At 37.6% G+C, this 21,676-nt stretch overlaps 1 protein-coding gene across 1 annotated transcript in view; it reads left to right on the top strand.

The window, feature by feature from the left end:
- Positions 1 to 617: 617 nt before the first annotated feature.
- ADGRV1 (adhesion G protein-coupled receptor V1) overlaps positions 618 to 21,676 on the top strand; it is a 541,343-nt gene continuing 520,284 nt past the window's right edge. The window contains exon 1 of the mRNA XM_032335763.1: positions 618 to 832. Coding sequence (XP_032191654.1) covers positions 811 to 832 — 22 coding nt within the window. The 5' untranslated portion in view covers positions 618 to 810. The remainder of the gene's footprint in view (positions 833 to 21,676) is intronic.

Raw genomic sequence — 21,676 nt, 5'->3', positions numbered from 1 at the left:
ACAGGATCTTATTCATCTAATCCTTGTAACAACCGTACAAGGTAGGAATTAACCCTCGTTTATAAAAGAGACATAGTTTACCTATAAGTTGACCTTAGTCTTCGTTTCTAAGTACATGTACGGGCAGGGTCCTCCTTTCTAATACTTCACCCATTTGTGCGCAAATTCTCATTGTGAACAACTCAGGGGAGGCGCTTCAGTCAAAGTTCAAATAAATGTCCTTCTGAAAGGAGCAAGAACCAGTAAGTGGCTTTTCTTCTCAGAAAGAACACCGTGAATTGCTTACAGTGGAGTGGCCAGGGCGGAGTGCCCGCCAGTCGGGTGGCAGATGGTGTCCCGGTGCCCAAGGGGACAAACTACAAAGTTTAGTCAAAGAGTACAACACCAAGAAGCCCGAACCGCGTATCTCCCCTGCGCGGTGCAGACGGAGTCCAGACTCCCGGGTTCCAGCGCGCAGGCAGGTCAGCTTAGGCGCCCGGCGGCCGGAACAGTCCATTAGGGATGGCCACTGCAGGGTGTTCTCGACGCCAGAGCGCAGACCTGGCTGCCCGCTGCGCAGACGGGGGCGCGCTGCCTTGGGCAGCCACCCCCGCTCCGCTGGTCAGGTGAGCGCAGCCCGGGGAGCCGCGAGTCCTATTGGAGCAGACGGAGGATGATGGGGGAGGAGAGAGGGGGGAGGAGAATGGAGCCACCGTCCTGACCCGACAGCAGGGGAGAGGACCAGCAGCCGCGGCGAAGCCTAGGGACGCGAGCGAGAGGCAGAACGACGGTGTGCGAAAGGGACCCGCGGGGACCGAAGGGCGCGCGCGGATGTCGGTGTCCCCAGGGCTAGGTAGGCCAGGGCTGGGGGATGGTGCCGCGAGCATCCCCGTGCTACAAGGGAGCGGCGCAGCACGCGCGGCGCGCAGAGGCGCTGCTCCCGCACCTGTTGCTCGAGGTGGAGGCGTGGGCGCGGGAGGCAGGGCGTGCGCCCCGCGCGGCAGGCTGCGCTTATCCCGCACAGCTGTCCGCTTCCACTCCACCCGGGGCTGCGGCGGGGCGGTGAGCGCTCGGTTCCTGCCAGCCGCGCTTGCAAAAGCAGCTTGGTCTCAAGGAACGTGAGAAGTGGGAATTAGCAGAGGGAAAACTTTCCTTTCCTTTTCCCTTTCCTCTCCTCTCTTTGAAACCCGAACCCTAGCTTTAATTTTAAAAAGTCTGCTTGGAAAATAACCGACCAAGAACGGCGCGCCACAGGTAATAATGAGAACGCTGAAATGAACTTAAGGAGTCTTATGTTAAAAAATAACCGCTGTGTCGAGGAATTTTCAGTGAAATATGTTGATTTCAGGGAGTTTGGAATTAGCCTGGAACCGTGGAATAATATATACATTTTTTAAAAGCTTAGACATTTTTAATGTCTTCAGGTATTTTAAAATTGATTTTTTTTTCTTAAAATTAAAACTAAGAAACTGTGCTAGTGTTCATGGGGGAAGAATCTCATTTTAAGGTGCTATATTAACTTACTCGTTGTAACTTTTATTTTAAACCGACTTTTAACATTTCACGAAACCTACAACCTTTAAAAATGCCTGTAATGTGTTTATATGTAAGCTGTGGACTGTTTTAGAAATTACTCCTATCAAATCCTGAGAGTGCATGATTACCAATCATTAGGATAAAGCTCAAAAAATACACCTTAACTAATACAGCATTATTTAAAAATTCTTTCTGAAGTTATTACCTTACATTACTAAAGTCTTTTCCCTCCCCTTTGTGTGTCACTTATAAAAACAGCTAGATAGAACAACAACAAAAAAAACATTAAAAAAAGATGTTTTAGTCAAGATACAAAGGAACAACAACAATTGTTTAAAAAGATTTTGCTTATTTATTTGACAGAGAAAGAGAGATCACAAGTAGGCAGAGAGGCAGGCAGAGAGAGAGACTGGGGAAGCAGGCTCCCTGCTGAGTAGAGAGCCCAATGTGGGGCTCTATCCCAGGACCCTGAGATCATGACCCAATTGGAAGGCAGAGGCCCAACCCACTGAGCCAGGCGCCCCAACATTTTTTTGGGGGGTGATTTACTTAGGTTGTGCCAAATACAGTGTGAACTGTGACATAATAGAATCTTTTAACTATATGCAATTAGTTATGTCTTGGCTTGCAGTTAACTTACTGTGACTTTGGACATTCATCCATCCTTCTGCACCTGATTTTTCCTTCTTTACAAAATAAAGGGATGGAACCAGGTAACTGAAAAGACTTATTTCAGGTAGAGATGCTAATTCTCCTTATACCTTTTAAAAACAAGTAGCCAACATGTATACACTAAAAATAAGTATGGCCAAATTGTATCTCCATGTTTTTTCCATGAGGAGTCACAATAGTAGCCTACTGAATGCCTCTTATGTAATGAATTCTGAGAAACTCTTTATATAGGTTATTTAACACTTACCACAAGACCATAGATTAGTATTATCCCAATTTACAGATAATGATATTGAGGCATGGAAAGTTTAAGTCCCTTGCAAAAGTTCTCCGGTTAGTAAGAGCTGATCAAGGATCTTTCCTGAGTGCTCTAAGCTCTACCCTATACTGAATGTGATGATTAAAAGCTGAAACCATGTATAAACATCAACTAAAAATAATCTTAGACTAAAATGTAAGTACATGATGAGGTGCAGGTAAATTATGGAACAACACTGAGTCTTAATATCAGAAATAGAAATCATGTATCAGTCAACATTTATTATATTTTAATAACAGCAGTTATAGTTTTATGCTGTGTATATATATCAAATATTGAATGCCAGTTGTATTCATTGTTGGGAAAGGATAATGTGAGACATATTTGGAACACAAATACTTTGATGGTAATAAAAGTAATAATTAGCAATAATATGGTAAGGCAGAAGCTAGTACGAGGCAGAGTATTTCATACATCTTTTTCCTTGCAGGTGCCCTTGCCCATACTGTACCCAAAGAAAAAGTGTTCACAACAGAATTAACTGTGACTAAACCCTTTTGTTCATGCCCCCACAGTGAATGATAATAGTATACTGCATTTACTGAATGCCCACTGTGTTTGAGGAATTCTAGGCCCTTTAAAAAGAGTAACTCTGTATTTAATCATCAAATACTGTTATCCTGATTTGCAGATAAAAAACTGAGGCAGAAAGATCTGTGACCTGGGAGGACCCACAAAGAAAATATATTTTGCCTTAGATTGGGTGTGTGATCCCTTAGTGTTCAGAAAGTCAAAGGCTGTAAAGACACTGTTGCACTCCTTGAGCACTGGAAGGAAATTTGGAGCTAAACTACATCAACCTCTTTATTTCCTACTTGGGTAAACTGAAACAGAAAAGTTGAGAGACTTAAAGTCACAGGTTCTCTTTTTGCATTATGACTGGATACTCCCATAAATTAATAAACAAGAAGCATGGTAACTGATTAACTTGGTCATTACAAGTATGACTTATTGACATCAACCAAACACTGCCTCATGCTCTATTTTAATATTTCTGTCCTACTGTTACTGAAAATTTCAGTGTTACCCAATTAGTCTACTAAATCTTTGAGGCCAGGGACTATATTATATCTTTCTTTAGTGTCTCTAGATTTGAGCAAAATGATTAATATACTGACTTTGTTATAGGCTTTGTATTTACCTCTGATAAGTCATTATATACACTGGGTCCAAAAGTCTGCACCGCGTGCAAGCACTGTGCTGTCATTACTTTGACTTCACATAGAGGGCAACCAGATAATTTATGGATGCTTTTAAAGCATATTGAGCTCCTTAGATGATGATAGCTTAATTTGATTATAAAATGTAGTGTGATCAGGGAGAGATTTGGATGGGCATTTCCCTGATTTTGTGAGAAAAGTTAAACAGCTTAGTATTACATGCGGTTGAATGTCCATCTATCTCCTTCTTTGACTTGGAAATAACTATACAAAATCATGTGGGAAATTCAGACAGTACAGGAGAAAGAAAAATCACCAGGAACTCCACTGTCCAAAGATTCTGATGAACATCTAGCCAGAAAGATTTCTTTTTTTGCCATAACTCCTTCTGATTCGGGGTGAGAGCTGAATCTTTTATTGGAACTGTTTACGATTGAAAGCTCAACTTAAGTGTTTTGTCACTCTCAGGCCGCTCAAACTTTCTATAAATAATGATACTTGTTGAGAAATGAAGTTAAAAAGACTCATACAGAATGAAGTAGTACAGAAAGTTGATTTCTGGGCATGCATGCCCGTTTTTCTCCCTTCACAAGGCAGGATGGGGTGGGGGCGGGTAGACGGGGTGGGGGGCATCTTTGCATGTATGGAGGGTTCCCTAGTGTGTCAGGATGTCAGGCCACACAAGAGGCCACAGCGTCCGAGCTCTGTTGCCCCAATGGAGGTGTGGAAGAGGAGGAGAAGGGTGGAGCTGGGTCGCAGGAGACTGTGGTAATACAAAGGCTGTGTTTTCTGATTCCACTGTGACACACTATACACTTCAAAATGTACCAGACCAAGTCCCTCCCCCAGCTGCTGGGCAGGTGGTCATGGGGCCCTTTCTGGTGCAGTCAGGCGTAAGGCTGGCTATATCTCAGAATGAGGGCAGGATGCTGATAGGGCATTTCTCATTCATATATTCAGGATTCTGAAAACCCCGAATGGACCCTTTTTCATATAAAGGGGGAAAACTGGCTGTTGGAATAATTCTCCATAAATGAGTTTTGAACTAATAGAAAATTATTAAGTATAAAGGGAGGCTGGGGGTTTCTTTGAAATAGGCCATGATCGCTCTTGCCATATGTGTTTGAATATAATTATGCTGAAAATATTAATGTTTTAAGGATGATAGTATTTGATAACATTCATTCATAAATTTATTTGTTATTCAAAATTTCCTTTTCCTAGGCACATTTTCTTGATTTGTGCTGTATATTTGAACATAGAATTCTTTCATGCCTTACTTTATTAGGGGCTTAACGTGGCTTAAATCCAACCATCTGTTCTCATCTTGGCCATCAGTGCATTGGAGGTGCTGGTAGGGGCTAAATAAATTTCCCACATTTTAAAGGTTAGGGAAAGAGCTACCTTTATGAATAGATTTCAAATGATTCTCAGCAAGACAATAGTGCAGAAGTGGAGTAAAAATGCATTTCATTCTCTGAAGCACAAGGTTCCCTGTCTGTCTTTAGTTTTGCTGAAAGGCAATTAGCATTTCAACTAGCCAATTTGGTTACATGCAATGAAGTACTTGGGTTTATAATTTGCTGCTCTCTGTCTGAGGCAGTTGAGCTCCAGCTCTTATGTAATCCTCTCCAAGTAGCCTTCTCTCCAGCATAGTTATTGTTGCTGGTCTTAAATAACTAATCAACAGAGAGTTTTCCTTGCCTTCAATTGCGGGGTGCCATAAGGCAAGGAAAATGAAATGCCACGCTAATAAGGGGATGATTGTAATTATTAAATAGTCATTATCGAAATGTGGCCCAGGTTGAAAGATACAGAACAGCTTCAAATAAAAAAGCTTCAAAATACAACTTCAAAAAAGGCATTGTGTGGCACTCTTAGTTTATTTCTGCATGCAGTGGGCACAGTGAACAGAAGGTATATATGTTAGATAGAGGGAAATAGGTGAGATGACTCAAAATTAACAAAGAAGAAGCAATTCTTAATTATTTGTATTTACTTTGCACTCTTTCTGCAAAAAAGAATTCTGTGGGGGAATATGTGTAAAAGAGAAAAGAATTTCTTTTAAGTGTTGTAACAAGTGAACAAGTGCTCTAAAGTATACTGTGGAAATAATTCAAGGGTTTGTATTTGTGTGCTAATTGAAGATAAGATTTTGTTAGCTTCTTTAGTCATGAATTCTGATAATTAGGTAATATTAATATACTTCATGCCCATATCCTATTCTTCTTAAGACAGCACTGTATAGTTTTGATAGTCCTTTTGTTAGGATAATTGTAATAATATTATCCTTTAATCTGTGTCATGGGGCAGTAATTCAATTTAGCTCATCTTTTTATGCAGCAGTATTTTTGCAAAGTTGTACGTAGGTAATTATTTGGAAATAAAATAATACATTTCTCATTTTTCAAATAAGGTTTCACTGAAAAGATGTAAGAGAAATATTTTAGATTTAAGTCTGGCACGTGATCAATATAATTTGAGAACGTATATGAAAGAATTGCACTATCTTTTATATTTCCAACCTCTGATATAAAGCGAGAGCCCTATCTGCACCTATAATTAGAGTCATTTGTATATTATTCAACTATATTCAGCAGAGTTGGTGAACAGGCATGAAATAAAGAAGGCTTACCTGTGCTTTGGCAGACCAGTCCACTAGGGATGGAAAGTGGTATGGAAAAAGTGGGACCTGATACGGACTTCGAAGAATGGTGGAGAAGAAGAGGGAGTGGAGAGAAGTAGAGAGAAGAGCCCCAGGAATAGCATGGATCAGGGGTGCAGAGGGAGGAGTGATCCAGGTGTCTTGTCCCAGATACACAATAGATCAACTTGACTGTAGTTGTTGAAAGAAGAGAAAGAGATGGCTGGAAGTGCAGGGTCAGTTGGATTTTTTTAATAAAGGTGAGATAGAATTCACTCATCAAAAAAAAAAAAAAAAAACAAACCCTACCTTTTAAAGTGAGTAATTCAATGGTTTTTAATATATTTACAGAGTTGGACAACAGTCCCCGCTGTCTATTCCAGAACATTTTTATCACCTCAAAAAGAAATTCGGTACCCATTAATCTTCCCTCCCATCCTCTCCCACCCCCAAGTCCCTGGCAACCAATCTGTGTCTTTAAAGATACGGCTGTTGTGGACATTTCACATAGCTGGAATCATATAGTATGTGGCCGGAATCGTATAGTATGTGGCCTTTTGTGTCTGCCTTCTTTCACTTACTGTAATGTTTTCAAAGTTATCATGCGGTAGCATGTATCACTACTTCATTCTTTTTTACGACTGGACAATATTTCTTTGTATGAATATATAAATATACTGCCTTTATCCATTTATCAGTTGACGGACATTTGGATTATCTCTACTTTTTGACTGTTATATCGTGGACATTTCTATATAAGTTTTTGTGTGAACATATGTTTTCTGTTCTGTTGGTTATATATCTAGGAGTGGAATTGCTGGGTCACTTGCGATGGTGGGTAAAATAGCCAGGATGCATTCAGGAGAAATTTATCCCTTTTCTTTTATACCTTCTTTTAAGCTCAAGGTCACATTATGGGGAAGATGTATCAGGTATGGCTTGAGGGTTCACCAGTTGGAACTTTCCTTGCATAGACCTTTGCCGATTAACTAAGACATTTAAGAAAGGACCAGATTGTGAGAAAACGACATAAAGGAAGAACTTGCAGCCAATGACTTCTCCCTCACCACTGGCTGTTGTTTTTTCTTAAGAGGGAAGTATAGTCCTGGCTGGCATAGTAATTAACCTATCTAGGATATGCTAAAATCAGAAATGTGATTGGATATTATTTGATGCACATTGAATTCAATTCTCTAATGATTTCTGTGTTTTCAGTAGGGACTCATCTAAATGACATTAGTTAAACTACCAAAATGAGAAAAAAATTATTTTTGTTTCTAAGACAAATTACAAAAGGTTTAAAATGTTTCATTAGGGAGGGCAATTCAGTAAATCACTTGAGAACTGGGCTTTAGGTAAAAGACAAGTCCAGTTCACTAATGTATAGTTTTATCAGCTGTCAGTAATTCTGGTGTGTGTCTGTGTGTGTGTACATTTATGCATTGGTTTAGCTAAAACCTTAACTAATTTCCTGAAAGTGTCTGATGTATTTTATAAAATGAACAAGTTTGAACAAACAAATTTGAACGAATTTGTTTAATTTTGTTAGAAGCAAGTATATTTTAAAGTTCTGCTTAGTACCTTGGGATTTGCAACGTAGGTTCACATGAATTAATTCATGTAACCTTAATCACGTGGTTGTAAGTTATTAACTGTTTTACTTTATAATTGAAACAAAGATTTATAAAAGTCAGCAAAATTAAAAACAGCAGCAAACTCAGGTCTTCAGTTTAATGTACAAAAGTTGTCCATTCCTTAATGATCACAGTAATGATCATAAACTATTATATTTTGGTGTCTCATAAAAACATTTCTATTAATTTTTAGATGAATTGATTTCTTATCTTAAATTTCCTAATATAAGTAGATCTGTTTCATCAGGTAGCATTACATTGAAAATCTCACTACAATAAAAATATTTCCAAATCAGGTCTTCACTTCTTTTGAACATTTTTCACCAAAATTATAAATAATTAGAGATAATCTTTGAATACCATTACAAAGCAATTTGATATTGAGTGGCAGTTTTACCTAATATTTAAGAAATCTTTCTTGGAGAAAGTCAGCAAATTCAGGAAATTGTTTTTGTTTTTAGGTGATTAGAGTGTCGTAGTTTTTATAAGTCAGTGCTATAACTACTACTTGAGAACTTGGAATAATAAAATCAATAGAATTTCCAGAAACTGTTATAGTTTAGGGGATTTTATTTCATCTTATTTTATTTCTCACTAATATTCATGTGTGCTCTTATACTGGGGGTTGGCCATTCATTCCTTCAGTGTTTAGTGAAGCATTCCACCATGTTCATGAAAAACATGCTGAGTGGATGATTTCTACTTTCACATTTAATTGTAACTACTGACCTCAAAAACTCAGATTTTATAGTGATTTTTTAACATTTTAAAATCCCAACGATTTCATTGGCACTGTGATTAGAAATCTTAACCCTACTCTTCTAGACAGCTAACTCCTTTTTCCCTCCCTCCCCAGAAGGTGAATGTAAGCATGGAGAGAATTAGAATTAGAATGCCTATTTGCCTTCTTTCATTGCTTCTACTCTCATTAAAGTATCATGTCATTCACGAATAAAATGTATGCCAACAACTAATTCCCTTGCAAGTGGAAAAATCACTGTGAGTGTGAAATTCTACATAATAACCATTCTTGTTACATCATTAACCATTAGGTATAGGACTGGTCTCTTCAGTAGACTGTGCTAGTGAGTAGGCTATGCTGCCAATTAGAGGCTAGGTTTGATTATAGAGAGAAGAAAATAAAGATGTGCATTTTTTATTTAATGACATTTTTATATGATAGGATGTATAAATATAGTGGCTTTTAAAATTATCTTTCCTATAAGATCTTTCCTAGCAAGACTGGAATATTGATCTAGTATTTAGTTAAAAACATAGGATTTGGACCTTGAGAGCTTAGGTTTGAGTCTTGGCTTTGGATTTCTGAGATCTAATCTTGACAAATATATTTAATTTATATGTCAGGTTCTCATCAGAAAATGAGCATAATAATATTACTTATATTTTAAATGGTTGCTATGAGGATCAAAGAAATTAACACATGTAAAGGAATTAGAATAGCCTAGCTTTTAGCTGCTATTAGCTGATATTGTCACACATGAAGCCCATATTTTTGATGATTAGGGTGCATGAAGGATACCTTCTTCTTTTGCTTCTTTGGTCTCCTCTGGATTCCTAAAGAGGATTTAAATTTATCTTGAAGCTACTAGAGCTCAAGTGTCAGCTCCTAATATTTCTTTTCCTTTCTTACTTTTATAGACTTCTTTTGGATCCTTAGCACATTAATCTTGTAGCCTTTTTATTTTCTAATACAGGTACTTCCTTAAGGAAGTCTCCTTAAAGAACTCCACTTAGGTTTACATCATACAGGTTCTGATTTCTATAATAATTGCTGCTTTGACTCATGAGTCTTTCTAGGGCTTTTTATTTTATTTTTTTAAAATTGTATTTATTTGAGAGAGAAAGAGAGAGAGACAAGCAGACTCCATGCTGAGGGCAGAGCCTGATTTAGGGCTTGATCTCAGAGTCCTGAGATCATGATCTGAAACAAAACCAAGAGTCCGACACCCAGGCACCCCTCTTTCTAGGGCCTTTTTTTAGAAAAGATTTTATTTATTTTTTTGACAGAGATCACAAGTAGGTAGAGAGGCAGGCAGGGTGGGGGTGGGGAGCAGGCTCCCCACTGAGCAGATTTGGGGCTTGATCCCAGACCCTGAAATCATGACCTGAGCTGAAGGCAGAGGCTTTAACCCACCCTAGGTGCCCCTCCAGCAGTGTTTTATATATATATTTTGAACTCTGTGTTAGTTTAGCTCCTGGTAAGTTGACATTTTTGTTACTGTATAGTGACTGTCTTTATATGCGTTTTGCCTTGAAGTCTTATTTTGTCTGTAATAGACACCAATAACATTTCACTAGCATTTGCCTATTATCTCACGAACTTCAGAAAGAAGGAAATGATCCAAGAAAGGTCTAAAATGTAAGGAATGTTGACTAAAGTTGAGAATAAACATTTGGATAAACAAAGAATATTAATGATTAAATTCTAAATTCTATTGTTATACATTGAGAGTTAAGTAAAATAAGATAGAGCTTATATCATAAAATTAGCATGTTAGTGGGGTTTGTGTGACAGAGGATTGGTTTTGAATATTGTAAGATCCTTTTATGGTTTAGTAGTAAGGTGAAGATATTTAAATTGAAACTTTTAAAAATTTACGGGGCAAAAATGATAACTCTCAAAGAACAAATACATCAACTCACAAGCACAGTGAAAGAAAGCAAGAGAAGAAAAAGTAAAACTGTGTAAGAGTAGGGCAAAAAGCACAAATGTCAGAAAAGTTTCTAAATGTATGACTAATTATAATAAGCGACTATAAATCAAACTCCTCAGTAAGAGCACAGTGATTATCAGAGAAGACCAAACATTATAGAAACCAATTACATGTTGTTTACAAGGGACACACATTAGACAAAAGGACTTAGGTTGAAAGCGGGAGAATGCAAAGAGAGATAACGGGCTCTAACAATTTTGTATTTAATTTTGTACACTCTTACTTGAAGAGGAGCCCCAAATTTATATATGCTTCAGTTATAACTAACCACTCTAAAACTTAAAATAACCACTTTGCTCATAAATGTACAACTCTCAAGGGCTTTGTGAGCACAGTTATCTCTTTTTTATTATAGTCATCCCAATAGGAATAAAGTGATATCGTGGTTTTGATTTGCATTCTTCTGATAACTGGTTAATCATGTTGAGTACCTTTTCATGCAGCTGTTTGCCTTTTGTATGCATTCTTCTGGAAATGTGTATTCAGTTCCTCTACCCATTTTTTAATCAGATTGTTTTTTGGTATTGAGTTCTGAGTTCTTTATATATTTTGGATATTAACTCCTTATCAGTATAGGATTTGCAAGTAGTTTCTCTCATTCTCCAGGCTACCTTTTCATTTTGTTGATGGTTTCCTTTGTGTTGTAGAAGTTTTTTTTTTTTTAAATTTTTAAAAATTTTGATGTAGTTTCTCTTGTTTTGCTTTTGTTCCTTTTGCTTTTGGTGTCAAATTAAAAAAAAAAAATAATTGCCAAGACTGATGTCAAGGACCCTACCCCCTATAATTTCTTCCAAGAGTTTTATGGTTTCAAGTTTTATGTTCAAGCCTTTAAGTCCGTTTGAATTGATTTTTTATCTGATTGTTTCATCCACAAATGATCATTTTACAATTATTTTATTAGAAGTTGCAACCATGCTTTGTTAACTCTGTCATTCTTGCCACATTAGCTGGAATTCTTTAAGGAAGAACTTTTCCTTAATGGCTAGGATATTTGGTTATTCTGAAAAGGAGTTTACCCAGAATAGACAGGATGAATATTTAATTCTTCCTTTTTTTTCTTAAAGATTTTATTTACTTATTTGACAGAGAGAAAGAGATAGAGAGAGAGATCACAAGTAGTCAGAGAGGCAGGCTGTGGGGGGTGGGGAGCAGACTCCTCGCTCAGGTTCATTTTGCATATTTCCCTCCCCATACATCAGTTATTCCTATAAGAAACTCTGGTTTTACTGGGGAATGGTGTTTAGAGACAAAAATCTAAGCACTGTGTTGCTTGTTGTTACTGAGTTGTCATTACTTCTAAGCCTTTTTGATAGATGAAGTCAGAAATATGTAGTTTACAAAGAAAAAATGTCATGAGGTGAGACTGGTATTTCCAATTTAAATTTAACCATCCAGATACTTTATATAATTTCTTTGGTTTTATTGTCATTTCTGTTTTCTCTTATGTAATGACTTATTATTTGTCCTATCTTATAAACGTGTGTAGTTTCAAAATATATATTCTACAACATATAAAATGTGGTTCCAAAATATATATTCTACAATATAAAAATATAATTTAAACACTATAATAACTGATATTACTACTGACAATAAGAATACTGAATGAAGCATATAAGCTTTCTTTGTATTTGTTAGAATTTATTCTACTGTGGTCAGTCAAAATGCTATTTCTAAAGTTACTAGAGATAATTATTTTATCTGTGCAATTATATCCTTATTTGATAGTTGCTTTATTTATTTCAGTTTGTCTATATATAGTTATTTTTGCAAAGAAACATTGGCAATATAATTCAGGGGCTAAGAAAAATGGTTATCTATAAGGGAAGGAAAGGACTAGGTTGATGGAAGTGAGAATTCTCTTAATATACTTTGTCACAGAGCACCTGGATGGCTCAGTGGGTTAAGCCTCTGCCTTCAGCTCAGGTCATGATCTCAGGGTCCTGGGATCGAGCCCCACATCGGGCTCTCTGCTCAGTGGGGAGCCTGCTTCCTCCTCTCTCTCTCTGCCTGCCTCTCTGCCTACTTGTGATCTCTGTCTGTATGTCAAATAAATAAATAAAATATTTTTTAAAAAAGTTTCTTTTTCTTTAAAGATTTTATTTTTCTGACAGATGGAGATCTCTGTCTGTCAGATATCTGTCTGTATGTCAAATAAATAAATAAAATCTTTAAAAAAAATCTTTTTTTGGGGGCGCCTGGGTGGCTCAGTGGGTTAAGCCGCTGCCTTCGGCTCGGGTCATGATCTCAGGGTCCTGGGATCGAGTCCCGCATCGGGCTCTCTGCTCAGCATGAGTCTGCTTCCTCCTCTCTCTCTGCCTGCCTCTCTGCCTGCTTGTGATCTCTCTCTGTCAAATAAATAAATAAAATATTTTTAAAAAAATCTTTTTTTTATAAAGATTTTATTTATTTATCTGACAGATGGAGATCACAAGTAGGCAGAAAGGCAGGCAGAGAGAGAGAGGGAAAAGCAGGCTCCCCGCTGAGCAGAGAGCCCGATGTGGGGCTCGATCCCAGGACCCCTGGATCATGACCTGAGTTGAAGGCAGAGGCTTTAACCCACTGAGCCACCCAGGCGCCCCTTTATTACCATCCTTCTAGTATATCCTAAACCCCGAGTGAATATTTAAAGTTATAGGACATAGCTGGAGTTAGGGAAATGGGAGATATTAGAGTGGGAGAGAATGTGCTCTGATAATGGGACAGCAAGTCCAACTTACAAGAGCCATTCAAGTAAGCCAGTTCTTGTAAAGTTATCAGTCTTAGTTGACCTATCTTCTGATATTCTCAACTCTTGCAGTTGACTTTGCTAAACTTAAATGGAACTATGGATTTGAAATAGGGTCAAGTTAAAATTTAAAGTTGGAGGAGTAAGCATAAATAAAAAATTGTCGGGGCGCCTGGGTGGCTCAGTGGGTTAAAGCCTCTGCCTTTGGCTCAGCTCATGATCCCAGGGTCCTGGGATTAAGCCCCACATCCTCTCCTCGGGCTCTCTGCTCAGCAGGGAGCCTGCTTCCTCCTTTCTCTCTCTGCCTGCCTCTCTGCCTACTTGTGATCTCTGTCTGTCAAATAAATAAATAAAATCTTTTAAAAAAATTGTCTTTCATGAATTGTAAAAAAAAAAAATAGAAAAATGATATGGATATCTTTTTTTTTTTTAAAACCAGCTGATTAGCCTAAATTTTATGATTGAAGGAAGGGACGATTACTGTGATAGAAGGTGAAGACACATTGGGTGGTATAACTTCAAAGTGTTTTGTGCCCTGGACATATTCATCAAAAGCAAAATAATGAAAGGGGCAAGTCTGGGGGAGTCATTGCATTATTAAAAAAGGCTCCCTTATTTTAATTTATGACACCAGATCACCTAAGGCAAAGTCAAGAGGTGAAAGATATTGGTGATGCACACAATGAATTCTATTAAAGGCTTCCTTTTCGCTTGTGAGTTTTCTTCAAAAGTAAGTTTTAGGTATAGAGAATTTTTAGAAGTATGTGACTATGTGTGTGTGGAGGGGGGGTGGTTGGGGGGGGGAATGTGTTCTCTCTTCAAGTAATGAATTGCAGCTGAAAGAAGAAATTAAGGAATGGAAAATAAGGAGGAAAACAGCTTAGGATAAGTAAAAGACGATGAGAGATTTGTCTGTATTCTTGTTTTGATTAATATTTCTGCCATTTTCATTTTATAAAAATACTTCGGTACTAAACATATCAGAAGTTCCCTCTTTTGATGATGGATTGAGAATATATTCATGTAATTCTAAGATTGTGATAATTAGGTTTTAATTAAGCTCTGAGGGCTTGTATCCATAATTTATGTGTTCTTCATTATTTTAAATAATTATGTAGTAATTGAAGTGACACATTATATTTGATTTGGGAAATTAATATATATTAAAATGGCAGAATCGTGAGAAGAAATGTTCAAGTTATCTATTTGCTGTATCAATAAACCACCCCAAAATTTAATGGCTGAAATTAATTTATAATGATCTCTCATAGCTGTGATGTTTAGAGGGCTTCTCTGGACTCTTCTTGCAACCAGAGAACCATAGAATTGCAACCAGAGAGTCACTGAGGATGAAATCATCTGACAATTAATCACTCCCATGTCTGGGTTGTGATGTCATGTCTGGACATGACATATGTGGACGACTGGAAATTGTCCAGGTATCTCTCTTTCCAGGATACAAGTTGTCCAGGATCTCCATGCTAGTTTGGACTTCATCAAGCATGGTGGTCTCAAGGTAGTCAGATGTCCTACATTGTGGTTGGCTTCTTCTGGGTAAGCATTGCTGGAGCAAATTGCTAAAAATAATTTCAACCTGGAATCTTACTTGATACATGCTTGTGGAAACTTTGGTTTTATTAATATGAATGGGTGAGTTGTGAGTGGTTGCTGTATGTTAGGCAGTGTACTAAGAATGCCAAATATCTCACTTCTTCTAATCTTCATGACTACCACATTTTCATGAGAAATTTGAGGTTTAGAGATACAGCTGAGTTTTAGAGACACTAAGTCACTTGTCAGCCTAACACAGATTGTAGGGACAGGGCATAGATTTGGCCTAGCAGTATGACCCCAAAACAAGTGTTTATAATTTCCTATAATACAAATTCTTTTTTGAAATTAAAAAAAAAAGTCTTAATGATTTGGGATAAGACTAGGCTTGGAGCAGAGGAGGATGTAAAGATAGATAAAGTACAATATCCCTTCTTAAGGAGACCAAATTATACTGGATGATGGATGCAGTTGTAGGTCAAAAAATGACATTCTAAGTCATTTATAAGAGAGAGGTACTCAACTCATCTTAGCTACAAGTATGTAGAGTTAGGGAATAGAGGAAGAAGGTGGGTTGGGAGGTCTGTAGCATTTTGTTTTGGTTTGAGATATATTTGAGGGACTGGTAGGACATCTGTATGGACATATTCAGCAGTTAGGTGAAAGTGTCTTGAGGTCAACATGTAGGATTGGGTCTTTATTTAACAAGGGTAATTGTCTACTCTAGTCAAAATAGTTTGCTAGATACTGTGGGGTAGCTACATGGAAGTGTCTAGGTAGTTGACAATATGAGTCTAGTTCTGTAGGTTGTAAATAGATATCAGTCGGGGAAAATTGTTCTGTGACATCATAGATTTGAAAAATGATGGATTAAATAAAGTTAAGTCTGTGTTTAGGCCTTTCTGGCATTTGTTTTATGTTTTAAGTATTTTGAATATTTAAGAAGGTATGTTTAGTATCCATACAAATGTATTTCCTAAATGTAGTTCACAACAGAATTCTTTAATTTGGCCAAAATGTGGGGATAGCATTGCATAGAACACATTTTGGGGAACACACTTCTAAGAACTTATGTGAAAGTTTAAAAGTTGGAATTTCAAGTTTTCATAGAGATTAGAAAAGCTGAGATGTCTCAGAGGGAAAGTTTGAATTTGCTATTGAAGGGGTGAATACAGTTGAGATGTTAAGCTTGAAGAGAAAGCAAGACTGAGGATGGAAGATTGTAGGTTGGAAGACTGCATTTGGGATTTAGGGAGAACTGGAGAGAGGGAGGGAGAGGAGAAAGAGAAGAGGCAAAATAGGAGTAAAGGACTAATAGGAGTAAAGTCTAAAACATGAAAGAATGGGGTCGGAAGTAAGGATGGTGGATTATTCTCAGGGGAGTATGGGTGTTGCATTTTTGAGACCGTCTGTAGAAGTCGAGGAAGAGAGAATTCCTTCTTCTTCCCTTCTTCCTTCTTCTCTTCAGAAGGAAAATTCTGAAATATAAATATTCAGAGGTAGGTAGTTAATACTGATGGAAATTCTTATAGAGCAATGAAAGCAAAGGAGAATAAACATTACTCTAATTTAGGGGCGCCTGGGTGGCTCAGTGGGTTGGGCCTCTGCCTTCGGCTCAGGTCATGATCCCACGGTTCTGGGATCTAACCCCGCATTGGGCTCTGCTCAGCAGGGAGCCTGCTTCCCCCCACCCCCCACCTGCTTCTCTGCCTACTTGTGATTTCTCTTTCTGTCAAATAAATAAATACAATCTTAAAAAAAAATAGAATAAACTTTACTCTAATTTCTAATGTATACAGGTGTATAATTCATTTCCCAGTAACTGTTCACATATCAGTGTGAAGGGTAGAGTTGGGAGATAAAAACTGATCTAGTTGCCTTTTTTTTTTTTTAACTTAGGAAAAATTTCAAGATGAAATTCTATTTTAATATCTTCATTTTTTTCATATTTACTGCTGCATAGCTAGGCTTTAGACAATCCCTGGCACATTGTAGAGACTCTGGATATTTTTCGGAAGTTGCCAGATGGTGAATGAATGTTAGATACAGCCATAGCTAAGACCATCAATAGGGTCCACATTTCTTTAAGCACTCTTTTTCTTTTAGATTTTATTTATTTATTTATTTGAGAGAGAAAGAGAGAGAGCTAAGCAGTGGGGAGAGCAACAGAAGCAGGGGTAGAAGCAGGTTCCTTGCTGAGCAGGGAGCCCCATGAGGGGCTTGATCCCAGGACCCTGGGAATATGACACAAGCCAAAGGCAGCCACTTAACCAACTGAGCCACCCAGATGCTCCTCCTTTAAGCTCTTTAAAAATAGTGTGCATGAACGAAAAGACTAAGCTCTTGAAGGGCTTTGCACTATAACAGCTATAAATTATAGCTGGAGGGAACTGCCTAAGAATACTGTGCACTGAAGATAGCACTAAAGAAGTGATACAGGCAGTTGTGTGGTACTATCTCTGAGAGATTATGCTGACCCATGCTAGGATCTGGGGCCAGTGTGGCACGAGGGCCACAGACTAAAACAGCAAGGCCAGGCAGATGGAAGAGACCAGGTTCAGACAGGGCAGTGGGTCCTGAGGCTCAGTGGCAGCTGGATCACTGTAGATAGGGATACCATACATCCTTTAGGAATGCATATGCCACTGGAATTCTTGGAGCATGCAAGTAGGGGACCTTCAAGAGATAAAGCTGGATTTCCTTCTAGCATGACCCATGGTATTTGGAGTAGGATTTAATTTAATTTGGAGAAATAATGTCATGGTGACATATTTGTACCATGAGTGTTGTGTACTAGTTCATACTTGTTACATATTAATGATTCCAAGGAATTAATATTTTTAATTACACCACAGCTGTAAGAAAATTTTAATCAAATTTAATCCTGTCATCCCCCAGCATAATAGTGAAACAGAGTTTGAGCTACATTTAAAACAACAGAAATAAGCACTATATCTTTTAAGAAGAAGAAGAAAAAATTTACTTTTGTATTATATGTAGGCAGTAGATCATGATCAGATGGCTTCACAGGTGAATTCTACCAAACATTTAAAGAAGAATTAATACCTATCCTTTTCAAACTATTCCAAAATGTCTTAAAAAGGAATGTTTCCAGATTCATTCTATGAGACCAGCATTACCATGATACCAAGGCCTGAAAAGACACTACAAAAAAAAAGAACATTATAGACCAGTATTCCTGATGAACATAGATGCAAAAGTCCTCAATAAAATATTAGCAAACTGAATTCAACAATACATTAAAAGGATCATTCACGATAATCAACTGAGATTTAGTCTAGGGATGCAAGGATGCTTTAATATCCACAAATTAATCATTGTGATACATCACCTTAACAGAATGAAAGATAAAAATTATATGATCTTCTCAATAGATGTAGAAAAAACATTTGATGAAATTCAACATTTATTCATGATTAAAAACTCTCAACAAAATTGTTATAGAGAGAACATATCTCAACATACTCAAGGCTGTATATGATAACTCCACAAATAACATTGTATTCAATGGTGGAAAGCTAAAAGCTTTTCTGCTAAGATCAGGAACAAGACAAGGATGCCCACTTTCACTACTTTTGTTCAATGTAGTACTGGAAATTCTAGCGATAGCAATCAGATAAGTAAAAGATGTAAAAGTCCTCCAAACTGGTAAGGAAGAAGTGAAACTCATTATTTGCAGTTGACATATAGATAGAAAACCCTAAAGACTCCACCAAAAGATCTATTAGAATAAATGAATTCAGCAAAATTGCAGGTTTCAAAATCAATATATAGAAATGTTGTATTTCTATATGCTATTAATGAAATACCAGAAAGAAAAATTTTAAGAAATCCAATTTACAATTGCATCAAAAAGAATAAAGTATTTAGACACAAATTTAACCACAGAGGTGAATGACCTAAACTCTGAAAACTATAAGATGTTCGTGAAATAAGTCAAAGATGGCACAAATAAAGGGAACAATATACCATGCTCGTGAATTAGAAGAATAAATAGTGTCCATATTATCCAAAGCAATCTACATATTTAGTGTAATACCTACCAAAATACCAGTATTATTTTTCACAGAACTAGAACAGAAAATCCTGAAATTTGTATTGAACTACAAAAGACCCTGAATAGCCAACACAATCGTTTTTTAAAAACAATTATTTTTTATTAGCATGTAATCTATTATTAGCCCCAGGGGTACAGGTCTGTGAATTGCCAGGTTTGCATACTTCATAGCACTCACCATAGCACATACCTTCCCCAACCACCCTCTCCCTTCCCCCCTCCCCCCAGCAACCCTCAGCCTGTTTTGTGAGATTTAGAGTCTCTTACGGTTTGTCTCCCTCCTGATCCCATCTTGTTTCATTTATTCTTTTCCTACCCCCCAAACCCCCCACATTGCATCTCCACTTCCTCATATCAGGGAGATCATATGATAGTTGTCTTTCTCCAATTGACTTATTTCGCTAAGCATGATACCCTCTAGTTCCATCCATGTCATTGCAAATGGCAAGATTTCATTTCTTTTGATGGCTGCATAGTATTCCATTGTATATATATATACCACCTCTTCCTGATCTGTTTATCTTTTGATGGACATCTAGGTTCTTTCCATAGTTTGGCTATAGTGGACATTGCTGCTATAAACAATCAGGTGCATGTGCCCCTTTGGATCACTGCATTTGTATCTTGAGTGTAAATACTCAGTAGTGCAATTGCTAGGTCATAGGGTAGTTCTATTTTCACCTTTTTGAGGAACGTCCATGCTGTTTTCCAGAGTGGCTGCACCAGCTTGCATTCCCACCAACAGTGTAGGAGGATTCCCCTTTCTCCGCATCCTCTCCAGCATCTGTCATTTCCTGACTTGTTAATTTTATCCATTCTGACTGGTGTGAGGTGGTATCTTATTGTGGTTTTGATTTGTATTTCCCTGATGCCAAGTGATGTGGAGCACTTTTTCATGTGTCTGTTGGCCATCTGGAGGTCTTCTTTGCAGAAATGTCTGTTCATGTCCTCTGCCCATTTCTTGATTGGATTGTTCTTTGGGTGTTGAGTTTGAAAAGTTCTTTATAGATTTTGCATACTAGCCCTTTATCTGATATTTCATTTGCAGATATCTTCTCCCGTTCTTTCGGTTGTCTTTTGGTTTTGTTGACCGTTTCCTTTGCTGTACAAAAGCTTTTGATCTTGATGAAGTCCCAATAGTTCATTTTTGCCCGTGCTTCCCTTGCCTTTGGCGATGTTTCTAGGAAGTAGTTGCTGCGGCTGAGTTTGAAGAGGTCTCTGCTTTTGTTCTCCTCAAGGATTTTTTATGGATTCCTTTCTCACATGGAGGTCCTTCATTCATTTTGAGTCTATTTTTGTGAGTGGTGTAAGGAAACAGTCCAGTTTCATTTTTCCACATGTGGCTGTCCAATTTTTCCAACACCATTTGTTGAAGAGACTGTCTTTTTTCCATTGGACATTCTTTCCTGCTTTTTTGAAGATTAGTTGACCATAGAGTTGAGGGTCTATTTTTGGGCTTTCTATTCTGTTCTATTGATCTGTGTGTCTGTTGTTGTGCCAGTACCATACTGTCTTGATGATGACAGCTTTGTAATAGACCTTGAAGTCTGGAATTGTGATTCCACCAACTTTTAGCCAACACAATCTTGAGTAAAAGAAGAACAAAGTTGGAGAAACTGAACTTGAAGACATATGCATTTCAAGGCATATATATTTCAAGACATACAGCAAAGCTCTAGTAATCTATGGTACTGGCACAGAAATAGATACATGGATCAATAGAATGGAATAGAGAGCAAAGCTCTAGTAATCAAAACAGTATGGTACTGGCACAGAAATAGATACATGGATCAGTTGAATGGAATAAAGAGCCCAGAAATAAATCCATGCTTATATGGCCAATTAATCTGTGACAGAGAAGGCAAGAATATACAATGGGGGAAAAGACAGTATCTTTGATAAATTGTGTTAGGTAAATTGGATAGCTACATGCAAAAGAATGAAAATAGACCACTTGCTTATACCATGCACAAAAATGAATTCAAAATAGATTAAAACCTAAATGTTAAGGCATGGAACCATGAAACTCCTAAGGGAAAATAAAGGCAGTAATCTCTTGGACATCAGTCTTAGCACTATTTTTCTGGATTTGGCAAGGACAACAAAAGCAAAAAAAACATTTAGGACTAAATCAGGCTAAAAAGCTTTTGCATAGTGAAGGAAACCATCAACAAACAGAAAGGCAGCATACTGATTGGGAGAAGATATTTAGAAATGATACATCTGGTAAGGGCTTAATATCCAAAATGTATAAAGAACCCATACAACTCAACACTAAAACAAAACAAAACAAAACAAATTTGGGGTGTCTGGGTGGCTCAGTCAGTTAAGCATATGCCTTCATCTCAGTCATGATCCTGGGGTCTTGGGATTGACCCCCACATCCATTGCTCTGCTCAGTGGGGAGTCTGCTTCTCCCTCTGTCCCTCCCACACAGCTTGTGTTCTCTCTCAAATAAAATTAAAAAAAAAATACAAATTATCCAATTAAAGAATGAGTAGACATTTTTTCCAAGGAGGACACACAGATGGCCAACAGACATATGAAAAGATGCTCAACATCACTATTCATCAGGGAAATGCATATCAAAACCACCATGAGCTATTACCTCATGCCAATTAGAATGGCTAATATAAAGAA

The sequence above is a fragment of the Mustela erminea genome, chromosome 3, assembly GCF_009829155.1.
Source record: "Mustela erminea isolate mMusErm1 chromosome 3, mMusErm1.Pri, whole genome shotgun sequence".
Taxonomy (NCBI): domain Eukaryota; kingdom Metazoa; phylum Chordata; class Mammalia; order Carnivora; family Mustelidae; genus Mustela; species Mustela erminea.
This window is presented reverse-complemented; position numbering and strand designations above follow the sequence as displayed.